Here is a 27,568-nt window from a genome sequence, read left to right as displayed (position 1 = left end):
AGGGGACCTGCTTGTTCATTCATTCACTTATTCACTCAACAAATATTTATTGATGACCTAGAATGCACCAAGCCCTGTTCTAGGTGTGGGAGAGATAGTGGTGAACAGGATGGAAGGTCGCGCATTCATGGAGCTGACATTACGGGGGCCTGGGGGGACCAGAAACGGTACCTTTCCCTGGTGTCCACCCTCTGGCTCACTGGTCCATGCTCTTGCCTTCCTGAGAGAGGGGACTTTCTCCATTACCCACTCATTTGTTCCAGCTGCCCTAGGATCAGCACCCAGGTCTCAGAACACTGATGAGGGGGGTCCGGTGCCCAGGGCCCTGACCCCAGGGACCATTCATCTCTGTAGGATGAGTCCAGGCCTGAGGGTCAGGTCTGGGCTCAGGCCCTGGTTCTTTTCACTCACAAATGATGTGGAGCCCCTTATGAGGGAACTTCCTGGCCTCAGTTTCTTTATCTGTTAAGTGGGTCTTTGGGGGAGGCCCTGAGGAAATGAGGGGAGGAAAAGACCAGTCAATTCCAGTATTCTCCACTGGTGGACAGGAAGGTGAAAGGGTGCCAAGGACTCGATATCATCATCATTATCAACGGAGATAATAATGGCTGCTATCTACTGTGTTCGCTGTGGGCCAAAGGCCCGCATCTTCTCATTTCATGTATTCCTCACAACCAGCTCTGGATCTTCCCTCCCCGTTTCCCAGATGAGGAAACTGAGTCTCTCTAAGGTGAAATGACTTGCTTGAGACCACACACAAACCTAGCTGACTCTGGGAGCCCTTAAGGACAGTGCGATGAGGGTGCTGCCTGGCACCCTCCTGGGCACTCAGCCTTGAGAGTAGTAACCCAGTCCTGGTGCCCCCCCCTTCCTCCGCCAGCGCCCTCGGGGGCTGGCACCACCCGGAGCCTGGGCACTGGGTCCTGAGACACTGGGCCAGGACAGCACGAGGGGTTGGATCAGGCCAAGACCCGACTTAGGGGCCTTGGCACCTCTGTGCCCTGGGGCGCTCACGGCCCACACGTCGCTTTGGTGGGTGGGCGAGCCCCAGCCAGTCAGGGTGTCGCGCCCCCCTCTCCGCCCCCGTCCTCGGGGACGCGGCGGCACCTTCACACTTTCCGCTTGGCCCGCTGCTCGCCTTTCAGGCCGCCGCGTTTTCAATTGTTAATTTGGAAACGGAAAAAGAAGCCGGCGGGGCGGGGGAGGCCGCAAGGAGGTAACCGGAGCCGCAGCGCCGCCCCCGCCCCTCCCGCACGCGGTGCCGGGTGTCGGCGAAGCTCCGCCCCTCCCGGGGAGGACCCAGAGCCCCGCCCACCTTGGTGTCCCGCCCCTTCCAGTAAGCCCCTCCCCACGTCAGGGAGGCGGGGCCGACCTTGCGGACCCCGGAGCGCCGAGCGGCTTTGCGTTGGCAGCGGAGGAAGGGGCCCCTGCAGGGGAAGGGCGTGGCGGGCCGTGCGGAGGGAGGAGTCCCCCCCGGAGCCCTCCTCCCAAGGGCCCTCCTCCTAGGAGCCCCTCCCTCTCCCGAGGAGTCCCGCCAGGAGTCAGCCTCCTCTGTGTCCCTAAGTGAACCCAAGCCTTTCTGCAACCCCTCAGCGCGGGGTTCATCTGGGCCAGACCCCTGCCTCCAGACTGCTGCACCAGGGGTCCCTGGCTCCATTAGACAGACGAAGAAACTGAGTCCCAGCGTGGGCCAGCTCACTTTCTCAAGGTCCCACAAGACAAGGCCAAATTCTTGAGGCTGGCAGAGATCAGGGTCAGAGCTGAATTCAAGCCCTGTTCCTTTGGATCTGACACTTGTAGGGTTCTGTCTTCCTCCGCTAGAAGAGGAGGGGGCATCAGGACCAGAGAGGTGCAATATGTCCCCTTCCCTGACCTCCAGCGCCCTTTCTGTGGTTAATGAGCTATTGGAAGTTTCGCTTTGGTCTACCCTGACTCCTCCTTGCTATTATTATTCAATTGTAGAGGAGTTTTGGAGATAGACTTTCCATGCAAATGAGCACCATGCAAATGAAATGTAAAAGATCCTCTCCTCACATTCTAGAAGCTCCTCAGGACTGGCAGCTTCAGGAGCTGCTAGGACCTCGCTTCCCTTTGGGGAAGCTGAAATCACCAGTCCCGGATGGATGAGCGAAAAATAGGGCCCTCAGAGACTCTTCCTCAGTCGTAAAGCCAGACTCAGAGACAGCTTCCCACACCTCCTCAGCTGAGTGGTGCAGAGTCAGGATAGAGAGCCCATCGACCTAGGTTCCTAGCCCTGTCTACACCCCTGTGCTTGGCCTTCTGCAGCCCCCAACCCTGACAAAGAGCGGAGAGCCCCCAAGCAGTCTCCTGGCTCTTAGAGGACTCTGAATCAGCCGGAACTAGGGGCGGGGCGGCCTCTCCCATTAAAGGCAGAACTGAAAGGATGTCTGCATCCTACTTCTGGCTTCCAGCCTAAGTAAGACCCTCCTAACCACCCTTCCACCCTGGCTGTGGAACAGGCCCAGAGAAGTTGTTCTCCTGGCCCAAGGTCATACAGCAAAGCTTTTCCAGCTCTCAGGGCCCACCGGAGTCAGTCTTGCTGGATTCAGTCTGGCTGGACCTGGATTTAGGGTCCCTATGGGGAGCGAGGCTCTCAGGGCAGCTGTAACCAACTGCCCCAGGTGTGGCCCATGAGTTTGCATACTGCTTTGCTTACTGGTAGCAAAGGCATTGAAACACCTCTCCCCACTATGCCCCCTAAACCTCCCACTGGGAGGGATTCTCAGTTGGCTGAGTCTGCAGCACTCCCAGGCTGGGCTCAACCTTGGGTCCTGGACTCCCCAGGGGGCCCAGCCTTCCCTGAATCTCCTGTTCCACCCTGTCAGCTCTTGGTGCCCTCTCTGCTCCGGGAGTGCTGACAACCAAGTGTTGGGGACTGAGCTCTTTCCCCTGGCTTGGATTCTTCCCTCCCTCCCCCCCTCCCCCCTTTGGGAAGGTTCTGCTGATTCAGAGGACAGAAGGCTCCTTAGGGGTGACCCTGACCCCTGCCAGGCTCAAGTAGCTGGGGGCCTGGGCAATCCTTGAACCCAGTGCCACCCTGTCACATACGGCAGGAAGAAATGCTGCTCATGCTCAGATGAGGGAATTTTTGAGGTGGGGGTGAGGGGCAGGTGCCTGGGTCCTCCTTCAGGAAGAGGAGAAATCAAAAGAACATTACCTTAGGAATCAGGAAATCTGGGGGCCAGACCCAGCTCTGCCTCTGCTCTAGGGTATGATCACAGGTAGATCATGCCCTCTCTGGGACTCAGTTTCCCCTGCATAAATGAGAGGATGGATTCACTCTAAGGGATCTCTCTGTGCTAAAATAGAGTCAGTATCTGCTCCCCTCCTGCCATGTCCGTCCCCCTAGTACAAGTCACCAGCATCTTTTGCTTGGATCATACAGCTGTGGGGGCAAATGCCATTACCCCCTCCCCGTCCCCACTCCGCACCAGACTGCTCTCTACCCAACAGCCCTTGCTGTTGCAAGTGAAAGTCAGATTGCCTTACTCCCTGCTCAAAACTCTGCATCTCACTTGGAGTAAAAGCCAAAATCCTCACAGGAGCTAGTAGATGATCTGCTTCCCACCTCCACTGCCTCTCTGCCCTCGCGGCCCACCACTCTCCCCCTTCCTCACTCTGCTCTGGGGGCACTCCTTTCTTGATGGTCTGGAGCATACAAGGCACCCTCTGGCTCAGGTTTTTGCACTTGCTTTTTCTCTCTGCTCAGAACCCTATTTTCCCAGATACCTGCATGGCTCACTCGCTCATTTCCTTAAGATTTCTGCTGAAAAGTCACTTTCTCAATGCTGCTTTCCCCAACCACCCTCTATAAAATAGTCCCTAACTCCCATACCCGTGTTCCCTCTCTCCTTTCCCCACTTAATTTTTTCTACCGTCATCACATTTTTTTTTTAATTTAAATAAGCTCTACACCCAACGTGGGGCTCGAACTCATGACCCCAAGATCAAGAGGCGCACGCTCCACCGACAGAGCCAGCCAGGCGCCCCAAGTAAACTTTGTGCCCAACATGGGGTGCAAATCACATCTTGAACCTTTACTTGCTTATTCTCCGTCTCCCCCGCAAGAGTGCACACCCCACGCGTCAGCGAGTGGCTGAGTGAAATGCTGTGGCCACCTGCCCTGATTCACTCTCACCCTACCTGCTGCAGGGAGGGTGGAGATGCCCAGCCAGGAGCGGTCAGCAGGGTGGTGGCGGCATGCTGGGGGGGGGGGGTGATGCCTGGGGTCCCGGGCCTGGGTCGTGCCCTCTCTCAGGGAGCTTTCACCCAGCACCCATTCTCAGGTGGGCACAGGGCTTTCAAGGTGGAAAGGACAAGACCTCAACCAGCTCTTGGTCTGTGGGAGGCGGCAGTTCCTCCCAGAGCTTTTCTCCAGTTGAAGTAAATGCCATGATGATGGAGGTGGGCATAGAGAGGGGGGTGGGGAGTGAAGGGAGTCTGAGGTAGGCTCTCCCCCCACCCCACCCAGCCACGCCTGGAGGAGGGGCAGACACGACATGAGCAAAGATTGGGAGGGAGAAGCTGCTGGCTGTTGGGGGGGAATAGAGCTGTGTGACAATGGAGTACCCAGTGCGGGGTTGGGCTCTGCGCGGTGGGGCAGGAAGGGCCTTCCTTGCAACCGTGCTTGGTGCTTGGGAGCTTGGGCCTGAGCCTGTAAGTCGGTGGATTTCACACTTTTTTAAAAAAGCAGCAAAGCTCTTCGTTCAAAGGATATCTTATGCCAAGCCCAGAATGTAGAACTGAGTCACCCGAATCCACATAGAGCTGCTCAGGTGGAGCCAGGGGAAGGTTCCCATTGGCTCTCTTGTTTAAGCTTCCAGAATCCAGGCTGCCTGTGTTCCACTCCTTACTTCACTTTCATTTCGTGGCCTCCTGCTGGGGAGCCCACGCTCCCTGTTTATTTGAGGAGTCAGCGCTGCCTGGCCAGCCCCAAACAGATGGGTGGCTCCCTCCTCGTTCCCACCCTTGACATGTTGCTCAGCCCACTTACCTGGTGCACCAGGTAGTCTGGCTGGCATGGCAGGGGGAAGCAGTGAGAAGGAGGGGGAGGGTTTGGAGCTGGTCCAGATGGGAGAGGACCAGGCTATGATTCATGAAACACCTGGTCCAGAAGACACTGCCTGCCACATCCTAGTGGGACTGATACCATTCACGCTAGCTCAAGACAAATGGGCATGTGGAGGCATAGGACCCCCTTCTGCCAGGAGAGGGAAGAACTTCGTGGCATCGCGGAGGGAGGCACGTCGGGGCTTCACGGAACGGAGGAGGGGAGATGAGATTCTGGAATAGCGGCCTCATGTCTGTTTCTCTTTGCACCCTTGCCAACTTTCCTCTGTGGTTCTTTGTTCCATTCTTGAGAAAGACAACCTGACTGGCTGGGCCCGACCTAGAGGGGGCCTTTCTTGGGTCAGTGTCTGGCCACACCGTACCCCACTTGCCAGCTCTGGATGAGTCAGTGGTGGCCAGGAGAGCGGCACGGATCCGTGTGGTACCACATAGGGTTGGCCCTTCCGGGCTTCGGTGGCTGTCAGAGCTGTCCCGGGGGCTGCCCACGCCCTGGTACACCCTGTGCGCTGCCAAGGGGCCTGGCCAAGGAGACGCCGGTGGCACTGAAATCCAGCCCGTGCTTAAGGGCTCGGTCAGCCCAGAACAAGGGGTGCCTGTTTCTAGTGGGTCTGTCCACAGGGGTCAACTTCTTACAATTCTTCAGGCTAAAGGGAACGCCTTTTTCTAATTGCTTCTCCAAGAGGGGGCATTTTTTTCATATTTTGTACTATGTGCTGGCGACTGCCGTCCCTCCAGGGACATCCTCAAAGAATCTGGAACTGAGCTGAGGGCTCAGCCCTCTCCCCTCCACCCTACTCTGGAGAGTAGTAAGGCTGAAGGGACTTTAGCCTTCACTGAGTGTGCACCAACTTCATGTTGTGGACAGGGAAACTGAGGCTCCACTGAGACCTCATCCCTAACCCTGAGCCCCCAGCATAGGCCTCTGGCCCAGAGAAGCAGCGGCCGCAGCAGCAGCCCTGGTGTGGGGCCCTGGGTCACGTGCTTTTGCTCCCTTTGCCATATTTAGAATCGCTGGATCAGGGGAAACTTCTCGTCCCAGCCCCTGAGGATTCTTGGAAAGAGCCTCACTCTGAGGCCTGCCCGACTGCCCCTCCCCTCTATCCCCCTGCAAGTGAAAGTAAGAGCCTGCTCTCCCCAGACGAGCCTGGGGCGCTCCAGGCCACACCGTACCCCACTGGCAGGGGGAGCCCCTCAGGTCTAGCTGAGGTCCCTTCTTCAGTATCAACTCCGGTTTGGGGCTTAAGAAGCTCTTTTCTGCTGGAAGATGGTGGGGTTATGGCCTCTGTCCTCTGGGAACCTTGGCTGAATGGGGACAGACTGGCCCTTGCTGTCCCCGGGGGGCGGGGGGAGACAGAAACTTGCCTTTGGGGTCCCGGTCTGGGTGGGGTCACCTACTCCCAAGGCCAGCTGTAGAAATGAGGGAGCCAGCTGGTGGCCAAGCAGGTGGCAGACACTGGCAGGGCTGTCTGGGAGGAGGGACACTGGAGAGAAGGAAGGAGGCCCAGGAGGAAGGAAGGGGCATGGCCTGGTTCTGCGTTTACGTCGGCCTGGTTCTGCGTTTACGTCGGCCTGGTTGGGGGTGGGGGGTATCCCCTCATCCCGCATGGCTCCTTTCCTCCCTCAGGATCATCAAGCCTTAACAACAAAACCAAAAACGTCCCAAACCAAACCAAATCAAAAATGCACATGTGGAGCACCTGTGTTGTTCTGGATCTTTCCTCCCATCCTTACGATAGGGGATAAAGGTCCTGTGTTCCCCAGGGACCCCTCCCCAGGGCCTGGTCCCTCCCCTCCACACTGGCTGTTCAAACCTCCCCCACCTCTGCAGAGGAAGTCGCAGTCCGCAGGGAGCACGCTGGTCTCCCGGTCCCCCAATCTCCTGCCCCACCGAGCCCCTCCCCCTGGCCGCCCGTCCCAAGCTGGCAGGGTCCTTCCTGCTCAGCACCAGCCCTGTCATGCTCAGGATCCCAGCCTCCCCGCTGCCCTGGGGACTTCATTCCATTGATCACTCCCTCTCTCTCCCCCATCTTCAACTTCTCCCTCTCTCTTGGCTTCTTCCACTCTGGCTCTCACATCTTAAAATAAAAAACCAAAGCCCAGTCCCTGTGCCCCGCATCCTTCTCCAGCCACTGCCTCTACTCGGTGCCGGCAGACTTCAGCTATCTGTATGTCCCTGTTCCCCCTTTCTCATGCCCCTCCGCCTCTCCATCCCCCCCGGGCCCGCGCCGCTCCCCCCCGCCCCCCTGCCCCCGCCGCTGCCCTTGCCAGTGTGCCCAGTGACCAGCTTGTCACCAAATCCAGTGGACATTTTTTCAGGCCTTATCTTGTTTGACCTCTTGGCAGCACTTGACACTGTCATTTCGCTCCCTCCTTGAAACCCTCTTGCTTGGCATCTCTGCCACTTCTTTGTCCTGGTTTCGCTCCCGCCTCGCTGGCAGCTCGTTCTGCGTCTGGGGTGGAGCATGTCTCCTCGCTCTGCGCCTCTGGGGTCCCACTGGGTCTGCCTCAAAATGTGCCGCATGCTCTCCGAGCCATCTCGGCCACTACCGTGGCCTCTTCCCCGCCTGTGCCCCAAATCTGCATTTCCGGCTCCGGTGTCTCTCTTCACGCCCTTGAGTGTTTGCCCGTGTGCCCCCACCTGCCCCTCCAGCAGCGTCTCCCATCTCTGCTCCCTCATGGCACCTTCATTCACCTGGTGCCCACACCAGAACTAGGGGGGGTCATTCTCCTTCCTTGTCCCCATTTCCAGATCATCACCAAATCCTACTCCCTGAAACCTCCATCTGTCCATTTCTTTTTGGTGCTGTCACCCTCGTCTCTCATCTGAATGATTGTGGAACTTTCTATCTGCTTTTCCCCCGTCAGTCTTACCCCCTCCAATCCATGCTCCACACTACCCCTGAGTGGTAATCCTGAAACACCTATTGCACATGTCTTTACTCTCTCGACAATCTCCAATGGCACCCTGTAGCCTCGAGGGAACAGTTCATAATGCCTGGATCCTGCCCCCTGGTTTCTCCACTGTGCCTTCACTTTGGGCCCGCATCATCCAGAACTGCTATAGACAGGCCCTCACAACCCTGATGCCCACAGCTCTCCTGCTGGGGGCACTGGCTATCACCTCCCCCAAGTCCTCACGGATCCCTCCACTTTGGCTCTGTGAAAACTGTCTTAGGGCTTCCCCCAAGACCCTTGGCACCTGTTATCTCCTCGTCCATCACATCATCCCTTTGCAATACTTGTTCATTTCTTGGGAGATCTGGGTTATTCATTTCTGGCTTTATAATCAACCTGGCCGACTGTAGATGGCAAACAATGTTTCTTAAGTGAACGTACCTCAGAGGTTGGGAGATAACCCCTTTTCTGCTGTGCGACCCCCGACTCACATCCCCACCTCTTCAGTCTCCAAGCGTCTGTCTCTCTGGGGACATCCCCAGAGAATCTGGACCTGAGCTCCTGGCAGACCCTCTCCCTTCTACCCCTCTGCTGGAGAGTCATAAGGCTGATGTCTCCCACCTCATGTTGCAGGCAGGGAAACTGAGGCCCAGAGGGGTAGTATGGCTTGGTGGTCCAGGTGGACTTGAGTTTAGGTCCCCACCTTATGACTTTGGACAATCTAGTATACTTTTCTTTTCTTTTTTTTTTTCCTTTTAAATAACAGCTTTACTGAGCTCTAATTCACATACCATAAAATCCCCCCTTACCGTTCAGTGTTTTTTTAGTATATTCACAGTTTTGCAGCCGTCGTAGTCTGCCTTTCTGAGCCTGTGTTTTCTCATTGATAAGCCTTGTGTGATTATGGTTCTGCTCTCACAGCGTGGTTGTGAGAAGTAATTAAAAATAAGCGTGTAGAGGGCTTGGCACGGTGTCTGACCAATAGGAAGCCGTCAGCTAGCAGGAGCAGTTTGGGGGTCACACAGTGACTCGGGGGTGGGGGCTGATGTTGGCATGAGACCCACATCCCCAGCAGGGCCATCCTGGCTCCCCCTGCCCTGTGGCTGTTTCTACAGTGATTTCAGGAAGGTGGCAGGGGCGGGGTGAGGCGGGGAAAGTAATAATTGCGGTTGTTCGAAAAGCCGTGAGCTGGCTAATCACTGAATCAGCCGCAACCAAGCCTAGCAGCTAAGCCAGTAATTCTCAAAGTGTGGTTCTGGGGGGAGCAGCGCCAGTATCACCAGGGAACTTTACAGACATCCAAATTCTCAGGTCCCACCTCATACTTACATTCTAGTGAGGCCCAGAAGTCAGTATCTGAACAAGTCCTCTGGGTGATTCTGACACCAGCTGTAGGTGGAGAACCACGGATCTAAGCAAACTGTCTACCTGATCAGTCCCTAATCTCCTTACTGCCTTCCCGAATGAGCGGGGTAGTCACAGTGTGGGGGTGCAGCCCAGCCGGGGAGAGTCAGCCAGGCAGCACCCACGTGTCCCAGCTCGGCTTCCTGGGTCGGGCAAGGGAGAGCACGGGCCCCAAAATTGCAGCCAGACATGATGGGCAAAGATGTCCAGAAAGCGCATGTCAGTCTGACATCTCTGTTGGGGCAATTATAGAGAGGCCAAGCCAGCCAGCTCCTGTGTACTATCTATAATTGTAGCGACAGAGAAATTGAGGCCCCAGAGGGGGCTAGAGACAATCCTTCCTCCTTGTTTGTCGCATGAATGAAGCCATACGCTGGTTCTGACAGACACAGCAACACTTTGGCTTCTGGCTCTTTCTGTCTCCTCTCTGCCTAAGCTCCAGCCATTGAGCTCCCTTCCACTGTCCCAAGAGTGGGGTCTGTGTGAGGACCCCTCAGGAAGACCAAGGTAAGCTGAGAGATCATACTGATTCACTGTGTGATGTGGAGCAAGTCTGTCCCTCCCTGGGCCCCATTTCTTCATCTGGAAGATGGGGATAATTATTCAAGTGTCTGGGACACAAGATGTTCTCTGTCAGATTCAGTGTATCTGCTCCACTGTACTGAGCACCTAGGGTGGTGAAACTCCCCTCCAGCGTGTGAACGCAGGGGAGGTGAAGCTCAGGGGCTTTTGAAACAGCGTCCACCACATGGAGCTGGTCAAGGTCAGAGACCTGCCTTCTCTTCCCTTCTCGGAAGGATGCTGGGGTGTCCAACAGGTCAGGGAGGGATGTGCTTTAGAGCTTTGGGGGCCTTCTCAGTGCATACAAACTGGGGGCTTTGGTGACATGGTGTTTTAATGTTTGTTTCATGTGAATTTCTGTTCTTCATTTACTCAGTCTATGAAAAAATAAGTAAAGCAGAGCAAAGAAAGAGAGAGTGGGGATGGGGCCATTGTTTTGGAGAGGGGGTGGTTGGGGAAGGCCTCTCCAAGGAAGCGATGTTGGAAGAGAGACCTGGATGAGTAAGGGAGCAATAAATAGGCAGAGGAAGCAGCAAAGCCAGTGCAAAGCCTGGAGGTGGAAATCAGTTTGGTGTTCCAGGAATGGCATGGAGGTCAGGATGGCTGGAGCGCAGTGATGGAGGTGGGGTGGGGGAGAGGATCAAGTTTGCGAGGTGGGGTGGGGGCCAGAGCTCACAGGGCCTTCTTGCACACACGAAGTTTAGCTTCCGCTCTCCAAATGGGACGGGAAGTCAGGGGAGAGTTCTTAGGAGAGTGATGATTTCCAGTTTTGCGTTGTAGGAAGGTCACCCCGGCTGCTATGAAGAGAGTGGGTCACAGTTGGGCCAGAGTGGAGGCGGGGAGGCCAGTCAGAGGTGAGATGGTTGCGGCTTAGTCAGGGTGGGGAGCTGTGGTCTGTCCAGGGATTTACTCTGAAGGTAGAGCCAACAGGAATTGCTAAAGGACAGGAGGTGGAGAGTGAGCGAAAGGAAAAATCAAAGGCCCTCTTAGATACTTGGCCTGAGCCCCTGGGTGGCGGGTGGTGCCATTAATGGAGATGGGGAGACAGGAGGGGAACAAGATTTGAGGGCAAGTCGAGTTTGGTTTTGAACATGTTCGGTGTGAGAGGCCACCAGACATCTGAGAAAGAGATGCTGAGTAGACAGTTGGACATGTGAGCTGGACTCCGGTGGGGAGAGGCCACCACACCCTGACACCTGCGAAATGGCAAAGGCTATTGCGGTAAAGGGGTGGGGACAGGAGTAAAGGTGGCTCTATCTCTGTATATTTAAGGAAGTGCATTTTCAAAGTCCTCTTAGTTTGTTATTACCCGTTTATTTATTTTTAAAGATTTTATTTCTCTGAGAGAGAGTGCGTGTGGGGGGGAGGGGCAGAGGGAGAGGGAGAGAATCTCAAGCAGACTCCATGCCCAGCTCGGAGCCCCTTTGGGGTCCATCACAGGACCCTAAGGTTATGACCTGAGCCAAAAGCAAGAGTGGGGCGCTCAACCGACTGAGCCACCCAGGTGCCCCTACCCCAGTTTATCCTAAAAAATGAAAGGGAGTGCAGATAAGCAAAAAAGCAAAACAAAAGCCAAATCACTCTTAATTTTGCCACCCAGATAAGCCCTGCTGACCCTTAGTACGAATATAAAAAAGTATATTTGAGGGGCGCCTGGGTGGCTCAGCCGGTTAAGCGTCTGCCTTCAGCTCAGGTCATGATCCAAGGGTCCTGGGATCGAGTCCCGCTTCGGGCTCCCTGCTCAGCGGGGAACCTGCTTCTCCCTCTGCCTGCCGCTCTCTCTCTCTGATAAATAAAATCTTTAAAAAATAAAAATATCTATGTTTTAAAAATTAGGATCACATTGCCCTTCAGATTTGATAATCTGCTTTTTTCATTTAACCCATTGTGATGTGTCCATTTTATAGATGTGTAACTATTGACATAGAAAGAACAGTGTTGAGAAAAATAAATTTCTGGAAGCCCCAGCAGGAAGCCCTTAGTGTGGCCCACTTACCTGAGGATCTGAGGTCAGCTGAGCAGTGGGATGGAAGGATTTCTGTTCAGGGCTGGGGTGAAGGCCCATCAAGATTTGGCTGCAGCCCTTCCCAGGGGAGGGGGCTGGAAGAGACGACCTCAGCGGGGGTCCTCGGTCCCTGAGTCCTGGGGATCAGTGGCAGTCCCCCTCCCTGGGGGATGTGGCTGTTGCGGTTTTCTGTGGTTAATTATTGAGCACGAGGAGCTGGTGCCCTCCCGCCTCCTCTCCCTGGGCCTTCTGTCTTTGCTGACCCAGCTCTTGCCTAGAACTGGCCAAGGAGGCCTCCTCGCTCATTCATTCAAAACCCTTTACCGGCACCTGCCACCTACTTCCTCTACCCAGGGGCATGTGCTGGCTTGCAGTGCTAAGGCTGCCCTCCAAGCAGGCTGGGAGCCCCTGTCCAAGGAGGGGTGTAAGTCCTTTCCCTGTCTGTCCTCCCATCAACTCCCACCGGACAGATGTGAGACTGGCTCAGACAGGGTAGGTCACTGTACAAGCTGGACCAGGATTTGAACCCAAGTCTCTCTGACCCTGAGCCCATGCCCCTGCCACTGTGAAACAGGGACACAAATAAAGCCATGTGGGAAGTGCCACATACACACAGGCAAGCGCTGGGAAGGGGCATTCTGCAGAGGGAACAGGGGGGCGGAGGGCATGGCCACGGCCCCCCAGAGCAGAGGGTGAGCAGAGTCCCAGCAGGCCCCGAAGGTGGGGTGCTTCAGGCAGAATGCAGTCCCAGGTGGGGAGACTCTGGGAACATCTGGGGAAGGCTGTGGGTCAGTTCACAAGAGATGTGTTTCCAGAGAAGCCCATTCCCTCCGGAGTCTCTTCCAAAGGGCACATGCGTGTCCAGCACACCCTCCTCCCAAAGAGGAGCGATTCCAGGAGTCCGACTCGGTTGCTTTCCCCCATCTGCAGCCTGCACCCCTCAGCCTGGCCTGCTCGCCTAGTCACACGCTGTCCAAGGCCCCAAGGCCGCCAGCCTCTCTTCTCATGCCCTTCACCCCACTTCCCATCCCCTGGGAAGTGGGGAACCCGCGCTCTATTCTCACCTCTGTGCTGGACATATTGAGTGACCTTGGGTGAGTCCCTTTCCCTGTCTGGGCCTCAGTTTCCTCACGTGTGCCACGGGGGTTGAGGGAACTGTTGGATGAGCTGGGTTATAAAGTTCTTTCCATTTCAAAACATCCCTTTCTGGGTTTCCCACTGCCCTCAGGGGAGTCGCAGGCCTTGAGGCCCGCTCCCCCTCCTCATACCCCATCCCCTCTGCATCCTTCCCTTCTTCCTGTCCTCCCTAGTCTCCTTTCCTTTCATAGTTGCCTCATTCTAATTCCTTAAGAGCCCATGAAGGCAGAGGCAATTGTCCCCATTCTGCAAATGAAGCGATACTCCTGCCACCTTGGCGTTCATAGAGAGCAGGGACCCCTCTGTCGGCTGCTGACCTTCCCTGGCCCCTCAGCTGACCTCTGGGCTACTTTTCTTAAGACGGTCTTAAAACTGAGCCAGGGCCTGAGGGCACCGCCGGTGAGTGGCTGAGCCCGCAGGTGCTTCCTGACAGTGGGACCTTGAGCCCGTCTGTTTCCACCGCCAGCCCAGACAGACCTGTCACCCACAGCCAAGTGGCACCTTCTCTGAGCAGCAGTCTGCAGCGAGGGCAGCTGAGAGGGTGGTCGGTGTCTGTGAGCTCCGTAGCCCAGAGCGTGGGGGTTTCTCCCTCTGGTGTCCCGCTCAGAACCACAACTCCAGGGGACTCTGATTCTGATTCTGCTTTCCAGATAGTTCTTCCCAAATCATGCTTCCCTCCTCCTGCAACTCCGCAGCCCGCCCCCCCCCCCCCCCCCGTCCTGTCGGTGCAGCAGTCTAACCCTCTCCCTGCTGCTGTTGCAGATTTTTGCTGGTCTTCAGCTGCCTGGTGCTGTCCGTGCTGTCCACTATTCAGGAGCACCAGGAACTTGCCAACGAATGTCTCCTCATCTTGGTGAGTGCCAGAGGCCAGGTCTGAGCCAGGCTGTGTAAGGCAGCCCCTTGGGGCTCAGGGTAGGGGGTGGTGAGAGAGAGTTTTCTCATTCTGTGGCTCAGAGAGCGGCTTGCCCTGCTGTGCTGTGTTCCCTGAGTTGATGGCTGCCCCTCTCTGGATTTCCTGTCCTGCCTTCTAGCCGATGTTGGGGGGCTAGGGACCTCCTGCCTAAGCGAGGGCTCATGTTGGGCCCAGAGAAGAGGTGAATAAGCCCCACTCCTTCTCAGGACCCAAGCTGCTAACTCAACCCCTGGTGTGATTTTTTTTTCCCTCTAAACAGAAGCACCTTGAAGTGGACAGCTGACAGAGAGCCACCCCTTCTGTCACCCAGTCAGGGTTACTGAGTCTGGGAGAGCTGGGAAGGGGAGGGCAGGGTGGAGAGCTGACGACCCCACACAGCCGGTGGACAGGACGTGCAAGACAGACTTGGGCTTTCAGTCTGAGGAAGGGGCCACGTGCCTTCTGGAATCCCCCTCAGGTCCAGCCAGGTGTAGGAACGTCCAGGAGAGGTGGTCTGAGGAAATCCTGGTACCCCTAACCCAAGGGCGCTGCGCTGGGCCAGTACTGTGTGACCTGGGCCCTTGCTCCTGGAGACAGGGGACCAGAACTCAGGGCCCTGGTCCCACAGGAATTCGTGATGATCGTGGTGTTTGGCCTGGAGTACATCATCCGCGTCTGGTCCGCTGGATGCTGCTGCCGCTACCGAGGATGGCAGGGCCGCTTCCGCTTTGCCAGAAAACCCTTCTGTGTCATCGGTGATAAGACCAGCCCACCCGCGCCTGACCCCTGACCCCGAGCCCCAGGGTGGACACCCTGACCCAGACCCTGGCTGCTGACAGAGATTCCACGGACCCTCCCTGTTCCGCCCTACCCCCGCCCCGACGGCCCCAGCACCCCCCCGCCCCCACTTCGGAGCCTGGCGGGGTGGCTTGGCTCCCCGGCGCTGCTGTGACCTCGTCTCCTCCGGCCCTGCAGACTTCATCGTGTTCGTGGCCTCGGTGGCTGTCATCGCTGCGGGCACGCAGGGCAACATCTTCGCCACGTCTGCGCTGCGCAGCATGCGCTTCCTGCAGATCCTGCGCATGGTGCGCATGGACCGCCGCGGCGGCACCTGGAAGCTGCTCGGCTCGGTGGTCTACGCGCACAGCAAGGTGCGCCGGCGGGGGCGGGGTCTGGGGGCAGGTGTAGGCCAGGAGGCGGGGCCTGAGGGGCCCACTTGGAAGCTTCTGGGTTTGGGGGTCTATGCGCACAGCGAAGTGGGGAGCTGGGGCAGGGTGTGGGGGGGCGGGACTAGATGTTGGGTTGTGTGGGGCGGCTCGGGACTGAGGTCTGAATGTGGAACCTGGAAGGTCAAGGGAGGGGCCGGGGGCGTACCCTGAGTTCTTGTGAGGGCCTCACCCCTTCGGGAAGGCGGGAAGGCGGGAAGGCGGGAAGGCCGGGGAGGGGCTCCTTGAAGGGAGGAGCTGGGGAAGGAAAGCTGGCAGAGCCGCTGTCAGGCAACTCCGAGAGGAGAGGAGGGGAACTTTTCCCCCCCTCCAGAATACCTCTCTCAAATCATTGTGGGCACCTCCCACCTGCCCACCTCTGGCAGGTGGGCACAGCGTGACCCACTTGCCCATGGCCCCCCCCCCCCCCCCCCCGCCGTGTTCTCACTGTTGCTGCCCTCGCAGGAGCTGATCACCGCCTGGTACATCGGGTTCCTGGTGCTCATCTTCGCCTCCTTCCTGGTCTATCTGGCCGAGAAGGACGCCAACTCCGACTTCTCCTCCTACGCCGACTCGCTCTGGTGGGGGACGGTGCGTCAGGGTCTGTGCAGGGCTGCTCTTCTTCCTGAGACCCTCCCTTGCGTGACCACTGGGACTCTGACTCAGGGTTGAGCGAGCCTGTCCTCTCAGCTAGGGCCGGGGCCCCCTGTGACCAGCCCCTGCGTTAGCCCCCAACCTGCCCCAGGAGATCTGCTTGTGCTCCATCTGGTTCCCCACACCAAGCCCCTGCCACCTCACCCCTGGCCAGCACAGGGCAGGGAAGGGGAGCCATCCATCTATGCCCCTAACCAGCCCCTGTGGACGACCATAGGGCACCCCCCTCGTGATCAGGCTCCCACCTGCCTGTGCCCTAACAAGCTCTTGTGGGTGGCTCCTGAGGGTAAACTCTTTGTGTCCCCAGATCACTCTGACGACCATTGGCTATGGTGACAAGACACCCCACACATGGCTGGGCAGGGTCCTGGCTGCTGGCTTCGCCTTACTAGGCATCTCCTTCTTTGCCTTGCCTGCCGTGAGTCCCCCTGCACTTAGGATCTCCCGGCTGCCCAGGGGAGAGGGCCCTGGGGGCAGAGCCTGCTTAGCCCCTCTCCTGAATTTGCATGGATGGGGGAGTGGAGAGCTCAGAGGGGTGGGTGGAGACCTTCTCTTCCTCCTGCTGTCCCCCTCCGCCCCTTTCTCCCAACCACACCTCTTCCCCTAGGGCATCCTTGGCTCTGGCTTTGCCCTGAAGGTGCAGGAGCAGCACCGTCAGAAGCACTTCGAGAAGAGGAGGATGCCTGCAGCAAACCTCATCCAGGTACAAGACGCCCAGGAAGCCCCTGAAAGGAACTGGTGTGTCAACTCCTCTGTGCTGACCCAGGTGTCCCAATTTTGCAACTGTGACTCCACTTTGAAGCTCTGGGAGCAGATGTGACTTCTCCGGGGTCACATGCCAAGTCAGGGCTAGAGAGGGGGACTGTCAGAAACTTCCCTTGCGCCACATGCCCAGTTCAGGCCTTATCAGAGCTGCCCCACAGTCCCACTCCAGCCCCAGCTCTATATGACTGGCAGTGGAGTGGGGCCTAGGGCTTCTTGTCCTGCCACCAAAAGGCTGTGCAGTCATCAGTAAGCCCGCACTGCTCCCAACACCAGTCCATTCCCCAAGCACTCACACAAGTGAATGTTGTAACTATAAACTGAGACAAACACCTTGAAAGAAAGAATAGTTCTCTGAAGAGTATTTAACAGGGTCCTGGCCTGATCTGACCTTGAAGGGGAACTCTGGGATGATGACCCTGGGAAATTGATGCTTGAATTGAGAGCTGGAGGACTGGTAGGAGTCAAATAGGTGAAGAGGTGAAGGGGGGGGGCAAGCATTCAAAGTAAGGGAACAGCATGTGCAAAGGCCCTGTGGTGGAAGGGAGCATGGTGTGTTTGGTGAACTGGAAGGCAGCTAGCGAGGCTGGGACAGAAAGCTCAAGGAGGAGTATATAGTGGAAGGGGTTGGGTAAGTGGGCAAGGCCCCGACCTGAGGGCCACAGAGAGGAGTTTAACACTTTGCTGAGAGCAATGAAGAATCCCTGACAGGTATGAAATAGGAGGAATGGGTGTTATGATCAGATTTGTGTTTTGAAAATAGGTGAATGGATTGGAGAGTGCCCCAGGTGTGTGTGGGAGATGACACGAGGCTCTGACAACTGTCTGGGCAAGGTAGGGTGCTGGAATGGTATCACAACAGTTGAGGTGGGAAGAAGCAGATTCTGTATATTTAGGAGGTGAGATTCGTGGCATTAGGAGTGAGGGAGAGGGCGAGGGAGCTGCGTGGTAGGTGACTTCCAGGTTTCTGGCTTGCCCAACTGGATGATTGATGGCCCTCCCCACTGGAGGGGGACCAGACTGGGGCAGGAGGAATGTGAGATTGGCGGGAACACGTAGAGCATGAGGGGCCTCAGCCCCCGAGCGAGGTAGCTGCACATCCGGGTCTGCAGCTAGGGGGAGAGGACTGTGCTAGAGCCATTGCACCTAGACAGTAATGAAGCCCGGGGCACGGATGAGCTCGCCTGGGGCACGGATGAGCTTGCCCAGTGTGGACAGCAAAGTTGGAGGAGAGAAAATGGTCCAGAACGCAGCTTTTAGGAACCTCAGCATTCAGTGACTGGGCCAGCAGAGTTGAGCCAGTCAAGGAGACAGAGAAGGAGCAACCAGAGGGGTGGGAAAAAATCAGAAAACCAGGAGTGTGTGATCTCAGTTTCCGCCACTGCGCTGAGACATTCTGATAGGGCATGGGGTGGGGGGAGGCAAGGGCTCTGATTTTGGGGGGACTTTGTGACTCAGCCCTGGCTTCTCTCTAGTCAGTGTATGCGAGAGCAGCCCCTGCGGGAAGTAGTTCAGGGAATACTGGCGCATCCCACCTTGGCCTGCTCCCAGCATGCCATCCTCGCACTCCCCGATGCAAGTCTGACTCAGCGCCCCCCCTTACCTCTCCTCCCCAGGGTGGAACCCCCTCCCCATCCCTGCTATTTCCAGCCGCCAGCCCAGCCTTTCCTTCTCAGCGTCCCGTGGGGCACAATGGCTGTCGTCCCCTGGGAGCTGGCCTTCCAAGGGGCACCGCAGGGGCAGGTGGCTGGCACTGTCCATGCCAAGAGACAGCTGGTATTGTGGTGCCCATAATTAATGAGACAGCTCATTGAGCTGCTCCCCAGCTCAAGCCAGGGGCCTAGGCAAGCAGGAAGTAAAAATATTCCTGTCCTAGGACGGTGCCTGGCCAGTGAGGTCAGCTGTGGGCAGTGCCTTAAGGACAAGAGGCACCCAAAGAAGGGGGCTCCAGGGCTCAGTTAGGCTTTGTCCATGCCTCCCTGCCCTCCCTAATCACCGCACTCACAGTCCCTCCTTGGCTCTTCTTACCTGGAGGGAGAGGGACAGTCCTTCCTCCTGTCCACCCCTCATCCCCTCTGCTGCAGAGGAAATCCTGCAAGTCCCAGGATGCTGAGGGGTTGGTAGGGGGATGCTCTTCCCTTCCCTCCTCAACCCCATGGGCAGTGACAGGCAGCTGAGAAAGATGAGGTGGATTTATTCGTAGTACTAAGAATTCACTCAGTTTTTTTTTAAGATTTTATTTATTTATTTGAGAGAGAGAGAATGAGAGATAGCACGAGAGGGAAGAGGGTCAGAGGGAGAAGCAGACTCCCCGCTGAGCAGGGAGCCCGATGTGGGACTCGATCCTGGGACTCGAGGATCATGACCTGAGCCGAAGGCAGTCGCTTAACCGACTGAGCCACCCAGGCGCCCGAATTCACTCAGTTTTTATTCTCCAGACCTTTGCAGAGCACCTACCAGGTGCCAAAGGATACAGTGATGACCAAGACACCGCTTAGAGTCTAGGGGGAGAGAAAGACAGCATCCCTCAAATACACGACGAACAGATACTTACTAGCTGGGGTAACGGGATGACAGGAGGGTTGAAGAGGGGAGCCTGGTATTAAGTGCCTTCTCTGTGCCAGGCACTGTGCTTGGCATTTAACAGACATTTGCCCTTTTAATCCTCACATCAGGCTCTTAGGTAAGCAGTATTGTATCCAGTTCACAGATGAGGCAGGCGGGGCTCTGCAGCTTTACTTCATTTGCCCGGGCTACTAAAGGGCAAAGCTGGGACTGGAAGCCACGTCTGCCTGATGACAGAGCCCAGCTCTTACCTTGGACCCCTGCTCCCCGCCTTGGGGAAGTCCTTTCTCTCTGGGCCTCCGTTTCTGTCTGGCCCTGCCAGTGGCTCTGGAACTGGAACTGGCCTCTGGCTCTGGGTCTCCTTCCGCTGACCCAAGGACTGATTCCTCCAAGGGCGGAGGGGTGGTGAGGGGCGGAGAGGCTTCGCTGATGCCTTGTCCCCTCTTCCCCTTCCCTCACACGACAGGCTGCGTGGCGCCTGTACTCCACCGACACGAGCCGGGCCTACCTGACGGCCACCTGGTACTACTATGACAGTATCCTCCCATCCTTCAGGTAGGCCCTGCTGCAGGGGGACATGGGTTGTGGTGGGGGGGCGGTGGCTGGTGGTCATGCCCCCTTAAGGACAGGTGGCTGGGACTCGGCCCTGGGGGGTGGGAAAGGGGTGACGCCTCCCAAAGGAGTATCTGGGGCTGGCTCTGCAAATTCCATGTAATTCAGAGCCCAGAGTGTCTTCTCTCCCAGTTCGCTCTTCCCTGGGAAGGTGGTGGACGCTGGGCACAGGGGGAGCTGGCACTCCACATGCTAGCCCATAGTGCCGCCATTCAGGGCCATGGTGCCCCCAGCTCGTCTCCCCTCTGTCTGAGTTGAGGGTCGGGTTAGCTTTTGCCAGCCTGGCATACTGCAGCTGGGGAGAGAAAGCGTGGTACGGGCAAGAACGCGTGCGCCAGAGTCCAGCATCCCAGTGTGTGAATAGGCCCCGACTTTTCCGGGCCCTAGTGCCCAGAAGCGGGTTCATCCCACTGGCCCAGGCCAGGGTAAGGCTGCACCTGGGGTTGGCTGCATGCAGAGGATTATTAATAGCCATCACCAAGGTCTGAGTGGCCAGGTGCCTGGCCAGGCCCTTGGGCAGGAATGAAGAGCACAGAGTGTGGCTCAGTCCCACCGGCAGGCAGGGAATCAAGCGCGAGGCTGGGCTCGGCGGCTGTGCTCAGCGCTTTTGCGGGTGCCTTTTCCCTCATTAGTTCTCCAAGAGCAGCTGTTGCGTGATCCCACTCACCCCTACACCTGGCTCCCCCTCCCTGCTCCCTCCTGGCCCCAGAGGCTTCCTAGGGGAGGAGCAGAAGAGAAGGGGCTGGAAGGGGGGCTCCCAGAATCACACTGGGTCCCCCCCATCTCCACTTGGCAGAGGCAAGCTCCCACCTCAGAGATAGGCATGGTGGTTGGTTTGGAAGGAGCCTCCCTTTCCCAGGGGTAGCTCTAAGGACTCAAGGCCAGGTCCTGGGGAGTGGAGCAGGGGCTGGTTTGTTAGAAATAGGGTGTGAGGGGGAGGGAAGATTTGGGAGTAGTATTGGGTCCTCCGGTAAGAGGGACAGAGCTTGGTTTAGAGATTCTAGGTCCACGGGCCTTCTGCTCCTTGGAGCTCGGTTTCCTTGTCCATGTAATGGGAAGGCAGAGGGGAGATATTGTCCTTCGGTTATGGAAACAGGAAGGGGCCTGGGGAGTTAGGAAGAAGCTGAGCCCCAAATCTAATCTCTAAGAACCCAGTGGCAGGAGTGGATGCTGGAGTGGGAAGCTGGTCTAGCTACCCTATCAAGTCTCTCTCCTGTGCCTCAGTTTCCCCCTAAAATCCAGTCAGATCCGGAGGGTGAGGATTTCGGGGTGGCCGCTGGCCTCCAGGGAGGCACAGCTCCACGTCTAGGTGCTCCGCGTCATGAGCAGAGAGTAGGTTAGATCCAAGCTCCCACTTGCCGCCTTCTGAGAGTGCCCTCAAGTTGTGCCCAACCTGCACAACCGTACTCAGCAGCCCTGAGGATTTCCCAGGAACTGAGTGCAGAAAGGGAGGGAGGAAGGTTAGTCTCTCCCACCCCCCACCCTGCCGGTCCTGGCTTGGGGTGTCTGCTGAACACCTCTAGAGGCAGAGACTGGCAGGATCTGCACTCCCAGGCTTGGTGCCCACCAGGTGAGCGGGCGGTGCCAGGGCCCTGCCTGCTGCTGATGGCGCCCTCTCCTGCAGAGAGCTGGCCCTCTTGTTTGAGCACGTGCAACGGGCCCGAAATGGGGGCCTACGGCCCCTGGAGGTGCGGCGGGCGCCGGTCCCTGATGGAGCGCCCTCCCGTTACCCGCCCGTTGCCACCTGCCACCGGCCGGGCAGCGCCTCCTTCTGCCCTGGGGAAAGGTAGGGGCCCCCCGGGGCCGCCACCTGCTCTCGCTTCTCCTCCTCCTCTTCCATTCTTTGTCTCACCCTCTCTCAGACCTGCCTGCAGCCACCATGTGGGTGTCTGAGCCTGTTCTGGGGACTCCCAGGCCTCGTCCCGAGGCCTGGGCAGTTGTCGTCGGATGGCCTGACAGGTACAGACTGAGAGCCTCCCTGGAGCGGCCAGGCTGGACTCACCTGCTTGTCCCCTGGGGCTCTAAGGGTCTGAGTGGGGGACACGTCCGCACCGCCCTTTCCCGGCACCTCCTCCATTCATTCCATTTGTCCTCTTTCTTTCTCTGTTTCCACGTCCCCTCACTCCTCCGCCCCTGCACCCCCATCCCTCCCGGGCAGCTGGAGACAGGAGGAGGCCTCTGGCCACAGGTGCTTACGGCTCAGGTAATCGTGGGCACCATTCTGGGGCGTGAGGGCAGGGATCCCCCTCCCCCAGCATGTTCCTCTAGAAGGGGCTCGCCACTGGACTTGCCTGTCGGGAGTGAGGTGCTACCTGGAGAGAGCGCTCTGTGACTGAGAACCGCTGTAGGACCTCCGGAAACTCAGCCAGTGACTAATGCTCTTGTCTTGTGCAACCCTTGTCCGCAGCTTGGCTAATCCCAGAGGGTCCTCTTGGGATTCTCCCACAATGTCTTTCTTTCTTACTGAGGGACATTTTGCTGCTCCTAACAGTCTCTTTTTCCCTTCACCTGTCTCTCCTGGAGCTTTTGCGTCTTGAAAGAAGAACAAAGAAAGGACAATGCTTTACCCCCACATACATGTTCAAAGTAGTGGAATTTCAGGCATTTTTGGAGAAGGGACGCTCACTGACTCACAGTATGGGAAAGGGGCTGCTCCTGCAGAGGTATAGCTTTGAGGTCAAGGATTCAACACCCCCCCCGCCCCCGCATTCCTCCCCTGCCCCCTCCCTATCTCTTTGTTTTGTCTCATCTTCACACATCATCCCTGATCGGCCAGGTAGACATCTGGGCCTTGAGCCTCAGGTGTGATTCTGAGCCCTGGGCCCAGAACAAGGGAGGGGAGAAGACACCAGCCACTCAGTGATCAGAAGGAGGCAGTGTGGTGAAAGCTGGCCTCTGACACCTGAGGCTGTGTGTCCTTGAGAAAGTCATCGAGTCACACTGGGCCTCTGGGTCCTAGGCAGAACCTCAGCAGTGTTTAGGCCGATCAGGGGCTCTGGGTTCTCCCGGCTGAAAAGGCCTGGGGAACAGGGGGTGGGGGGCGCGTGGTGCAGAGGATGGTGGGAGCAGCATTTCTTTCTTCCCTGTGCTCAGTGAGGGCATCTCTGGCCAGGGGCTGAACAGGAAGCAGGGAGACGGAGGGTCCCTCCAAGTCAGGGGCTGGAGAGAGGGGCAGCATGACTGGCCAGGCCAGGCTGGGAACTCCCTGGAAGAGAGTCCACAGTGTGGCCCTGGGTCGGATTCTCTGTCCCTGCCTGAAGGCCCTTCAGTGTTACCCCCACCCCCATCCAGCCACAGCTTAAATTTGAGCAACCCTGCCCAGGGCCTGGGCCTGTGCTCTCTGGAGCTTCCAGTTTGCTCTGGTCTCACCTGGCCTGGATAGGAAGGTGCTGAAAACGAAGACGAACCTGGAGCCCAGCACCTCTCCCACCCACAACTGCTCTGGGGCTCTGAGTCCCCCAAAGCCTAGGACCAGATGACTGCCGAGGGCTTGGCATTCACTAACTCCCAGCCTTGTGTCTGTCTGCCCTGCAGTGTCTGTGTGGCCGGGGCTCATGGTGATGGTGGTGGAGTGTCCCTTCTTCCCAGGCCCCCCAGGAGGCTGAGCTGTGACTTCTAGGACATCAGTCACCAGGCTCAGGCCAAATGGCCATATCCTTACTCTTGGTTGTCTGGGCCCCATGGGGTGGGTGCTCCGGACAGGAACACCGCCCCCCCCCACACCCCCACATACACATACACACTTCTCCTGGTTGGCCACACCCCTAGTGGCGCTTGTGGATGGACCCAGGCTGAGCACATTTCCAGGACTTCCAAAAGCAGGACTCCCTGGGGGATGGTCTTGCCAAGGTCAGCACCTCCTCTCTTTGAGGTTTTTCGATGGGGCGCTAAGACGATGTTTCTCAAGGCATGGTCCACTGACTTCCTGCATCAGCATCGGTGGGGTGTTCGTTAAAATTGCAGATACTGGACCTCTCCCCAAGCCCACAGAATGAGAATCTCTAGGGGAGAGGCACGGAACTCTGCATATTTAACATGCTGCCCAGGAGATCCTGATGCAAATCTTGAGAATCTCTGCATTCTGGGGATGCGGGCTGGAGGATGCTTTGGGTGGGGGTTCTTTTCTCCCACCAGCCGCAGGAAGCCAGCCCCATCCTGGCAGCTCCCCATGCTCTGCCCACCTGCCCCCTTCCCACTAACCTCTGTTTGTGTCTTGTTCTCAACTTCCAGCCAGATGTTTAGTAATAAACGGAGTTTCTTTCGGATCCACGCCAGCTGGAGACCGAGGTACCCCCTCGCCTGCTCCTCCTGTCCTCACTCCTCCTTGCCCCACCCGGTTCGGGGGCTGGAGAGGGGGACAGAATAGGCCAAGGCCAAGGTGCATGTGCCTGCCGCCTGCCGTCTGCCTTGGGGCCCTGCCTGGAGCCTCTTACCTTCCTGGGGAGGCCTCTGCCAGGTCGGGGGCCATGGGGCTGGGGCCCACTCTGCCACGAGGGACATCTGTAGGAGACTTGGGATGAGTTCTGGCTCTGCCGCTGACCCCCTGTGTGATCTGGGTCACATTGCTTCCCTTCTCTGGAACTCAGTTTCCTATCTGTGGAATGGGCAGATTGAACTAGAGGCTCTCTGAGGGTCCTTCCCACTCTGACTTTTGCCAGGCTTTGGGTTTAGCTCCTTGGCTTCCCACTGTCCCTCTAGGGACTTAGCCTGTGCCTGGAGGAGCTGGGATTGGCACCTCTTTCGCTAACTCTAGAGCCCAGCTCGGATAGCCGCATCACCACCATGTGCCGGGCCCTGCACTAGACACAGGGATGAATGAAAGATGGCACCTGGAGGCTTGCAAAGAGCAAGGGCTGTTCAGTGTGATGAATGCAATGAAAGGAGGAAGCAGAGGGGCTACGGAGCCAGGGTCAGGCCCTTCACCTAGAGGACGCCCCAAAAAGGAGTGGATGTGGGGGAGGGCATCCCAGGCCAAGGAAGCAGCATGCATCACGTGGTGCATCATGGTGAGGAGGTGAGAGAGAGAGAGAGGAGAGAGAGAGAGAGAGAGAGAGAGAGAGAGAACAGCTGTGGGGAAGGAGCAGGCAGCCCAGCATGGCCAGATCGGAGAGTGCGGGGTCAGGGAGTGAGGTCGGGGGCAGAGCTGGATCATGAAGAACCCCAAAATCCTGTATGAGCGCCATCCTGTAGGCCCTGCCTGGCAGCCTGGGCTCCTTGAGTCTTGCGTTGCCCAAAAGTGCTTCTGGAGTCTTGTGGGTTGAAGGGCCCATAAGTACATGGGTGACAGAGCTCCTGGCTGCTCATCCAAGAGACAGTGCCTTTTAGGAACTAGTGTTCTGGATCCAAACCTGGCCACAACTCGCTAGCAAGGGGAACGTCACCTTAAGGCCTGGGTGCCTCAGTTTCTTCAGATGTAACATGCGGATGGTAATTGCATCTGCTTCCACTCAAAACGTGCTTGGCTCATAGGAAGTGCTATATAAATGGTTGGCCTTGTTCAGTGTGGTATGTTGAGCAGTTAAGGTCTTATTTTTAAACAATAGCTTGGAAACCATGGCTGATGGAAATGGGGACACACCTGAAGGGTTAAGCCAGGGAGTCTGGGTTAGACCTGCCCCTTTGCAAGATGACTTTGGCTGTGTGGGCACGATGGGCAGGAAGGGCAAGGCCGGGGCAGAGGGGCCAGCGATGAAGCTGCATCCACAGTCTTGAAGAGAGGGGCTGTATGCAGCATCAGAAGGGGTAGGCTGCCTCTTGCCCCCATGCGCTTGGCCTTTGGTAGCAGATGGAATCCTTAAAGTCATTCCTGGTGGAAGCGAGCACAGGGGTTGACCCAGCAGGGCAGTCAGAGGGCAGCCTGTGTCCAGAGCTTGCCCTCCGCCAAAGGATAGCCTCAGTCAAGCCTAGCCCATCTGTATCCCAGGCATCAACAGACCCCTTAGACCCGTTTCTCAACCTCGGCACCATGGAAGTCTGGTTCGGAGAATTCTTCATTGGTTGGTGGGGGAGGGGGCTGTCACAAGCATTATTTAGCACTGTTTAGCAGCCTCCCTGGCCTCGATCAGATGCCAGGAACACCCTCCAATGTGACAACCAAAAATGTCCTAAACCAAAAATGTCTCCAGACATTGCTCATGGATTGGGGCCTAGTGAGCAAAATTGCCTCCAGTGGTTACCGCCCTAGATGCTCTCCTGATCGCTAGTTCCAGAGAAATAACAGTGTCTCAAGTCAGAAAAAACCGGGTTCTGATCCTTACTGCATCCACAGGGGCTCTGGGACTTTGGGCAGGTCACTTTCCCTCTTTCCCAGTCTGTAAACTAGGGATGGTAAATGTGGAGCCCACCCCACAAAGCGGCCGAGAGAGAGCTGGAAGGGCCAAGGCATTCAGACAGGACCGTGCGTGTGCCGAGGAGCCCGGGACGGGAAGGAGTTCTTCCGATGTCCAATGCTTGCCAGGTTTCTTTCCATTTTGTTTGAGCTTTTAGGCTCCAGAGAGGCTGACGTGAGCCATTTCCTGGGCCTTGCCCAAGGAGCTGGAATCCAGGGCCACCCCTGGGAAAACAGTGCCTTCTTACGTTGAAGAGGAGCCCAGGGCCTCTGGCTGGCTGGAAAGTTACAGAACTCCACAAACCAGGCTGGAAGCTCCTTCAACCATCGCAGAATCAGAGCTGGAAAGGGACCTTTCAAGGCCTCTAGTGCAAGCCTCCAGACCCCTTCCTCCCCAAGTCCTGCTGAGAGCAAACTCCGTCTTGCTTGTATACTTCTCATGACAGGGAGGTCACCCCCTTCCCCCAGAATGTCATTGGAGTGATGTGCTGGGCGCAGAGATCCGGAGTTCCAGGCCCTTGGCTATGTGTCAGGGCCTTCTCCAACCCCCCCTCTTGCTCTCCCTCTTGGAGGAGTGGAGGACAGAGGGAGGGGTTGCACGGGCCGGGTGGGTGGGGGGTGCTTGCCAGCATGAGGAGAGCCTGAAGGAATGGCTCTGCTGAGGAAAGTTTGGGAGACCCAACCTCAAACTTTGGTTGGAATCTCTGGGATGTGTTGAGGGGATCCTGGGCCAGCAAACAGCATGCTGGATTGTGGGGCTGCCTCATCCTTCCCTTCTGATATCCTCGGGGCCCCAATCCATGACCTATAACTTCTCCCTTCTAGAAGGGCAGAGGTCCCTATTCCTAAGGATGGCCCTACATCCTGGCTGCCTTCCCGAAGGTGCCCCTGGTTTCGAGATCTTCCTCACTTCAGCACCTTGGCTCTGTACTCTGTACCCCATGCCCAGGGCATGGGGGACCCTAGCTCTCACCCAGCCCTGAAACCAGAATCTGTCCTCTGGTCAACTCTTGACCTGAAAGTCCCTGATAGTAGGTGACACAGTCTCCTCCCCCAATCCGTGCCCCACCTTAGGCCTCCTCCAAGACTGGCTGGTGCTTTCCTGAGCCAGGGCCCCGAACATTTGGGGTGGAAGGACCCCCAACCTGTCTGTGAGCCACAGCAGGGAGGCAGTGGTGACACCCCAGGGCATGGGATGGGGGACTTTTGCATACGTCCTACTCAGACAGTGAGAACGCGGTCCTTAAAACTCTTGGACACAGAGTTACTCTACCAGGTATTGGCTAACCAGGGCCTGCCCCGGGCAACCTGGGGCCTCCGCAAGGTTTGGGGTTGTAGTAGGGAGTTGGGGTGTGGGGAGGGAGGTCTGAGAACACGCACAGACACGCACATGTGTGTTCCCATGCACACAGACGTGTGTAGGTGTTGTTGAAATGGGGGTTCGTTAGGCAGTGGGG

The 27,568-nt window shown here is 57.3% G+C and overlaps 1 protein-coding gene across 1 annotated transcript in view; it reads left to right on the top strand.

Moving 5' to 3' along the window:
* The window catches only part of KCNQ4 (potassium voltage-gated channel subfamily Q member 4), a 53,196-nt gene that overhangs the window by 15,770 nt on the left and 9,858 nt on the right, over positions 1–27,568 (top strand). Inside the window, exons 2-9 of the mRNA XM_028123208.2 lie at positions 13,856–13,946; positions 14,614–14,740; positions 14,961–15,136; positions 15,656–15,781; positions 16,152–16,262; positions 16,452–16,547; positions 19,638–19,726; positions 21,408–21,569. Of these exons, the coding sequence (XP_027979009.2) occupies positions 13,856–13,946; positions 14,614–14,740; positions 14,961–15,136; positions 15,656–15,781; positions 16,152–16,262; positions 16,452–16,547; positions 19,638–19,726; positions 21,408–21,569 (978 nt within the window). The remainder of the gene's footprint in view (positions 1–13,855; positions 13,947–14,613; positions 14,741–14,960; positions 15,137–15,655; positions 15,782–16,151; positions 16,263–16,451; positions 16,548–19,637; positions 19,727–21,407; positions 21,570–27,568) is intronic.

Source organism: Eumetopias jubatus, unplaced genomic scaffold (genome assembly GCF_037043125.1).
Source record: "Eumetopias jubatus isolate StellerSeaLion01/CBP00866 unplaced genomic scaffold, mEumJub1_p1.0 scaffold_4, whole genome shotgun sequence".
NCBI classification, from domain to species: Eukaryota; Metazoa; Chordata; class Mammalia; order Carnivora; family Otariidae; genus Eumetopias; species Eumetopias jubatus.
Note: the sequence above shows the minus strand (reverse complement) of the source record. Positions and strands in the feature narration are given on the sequence as shown.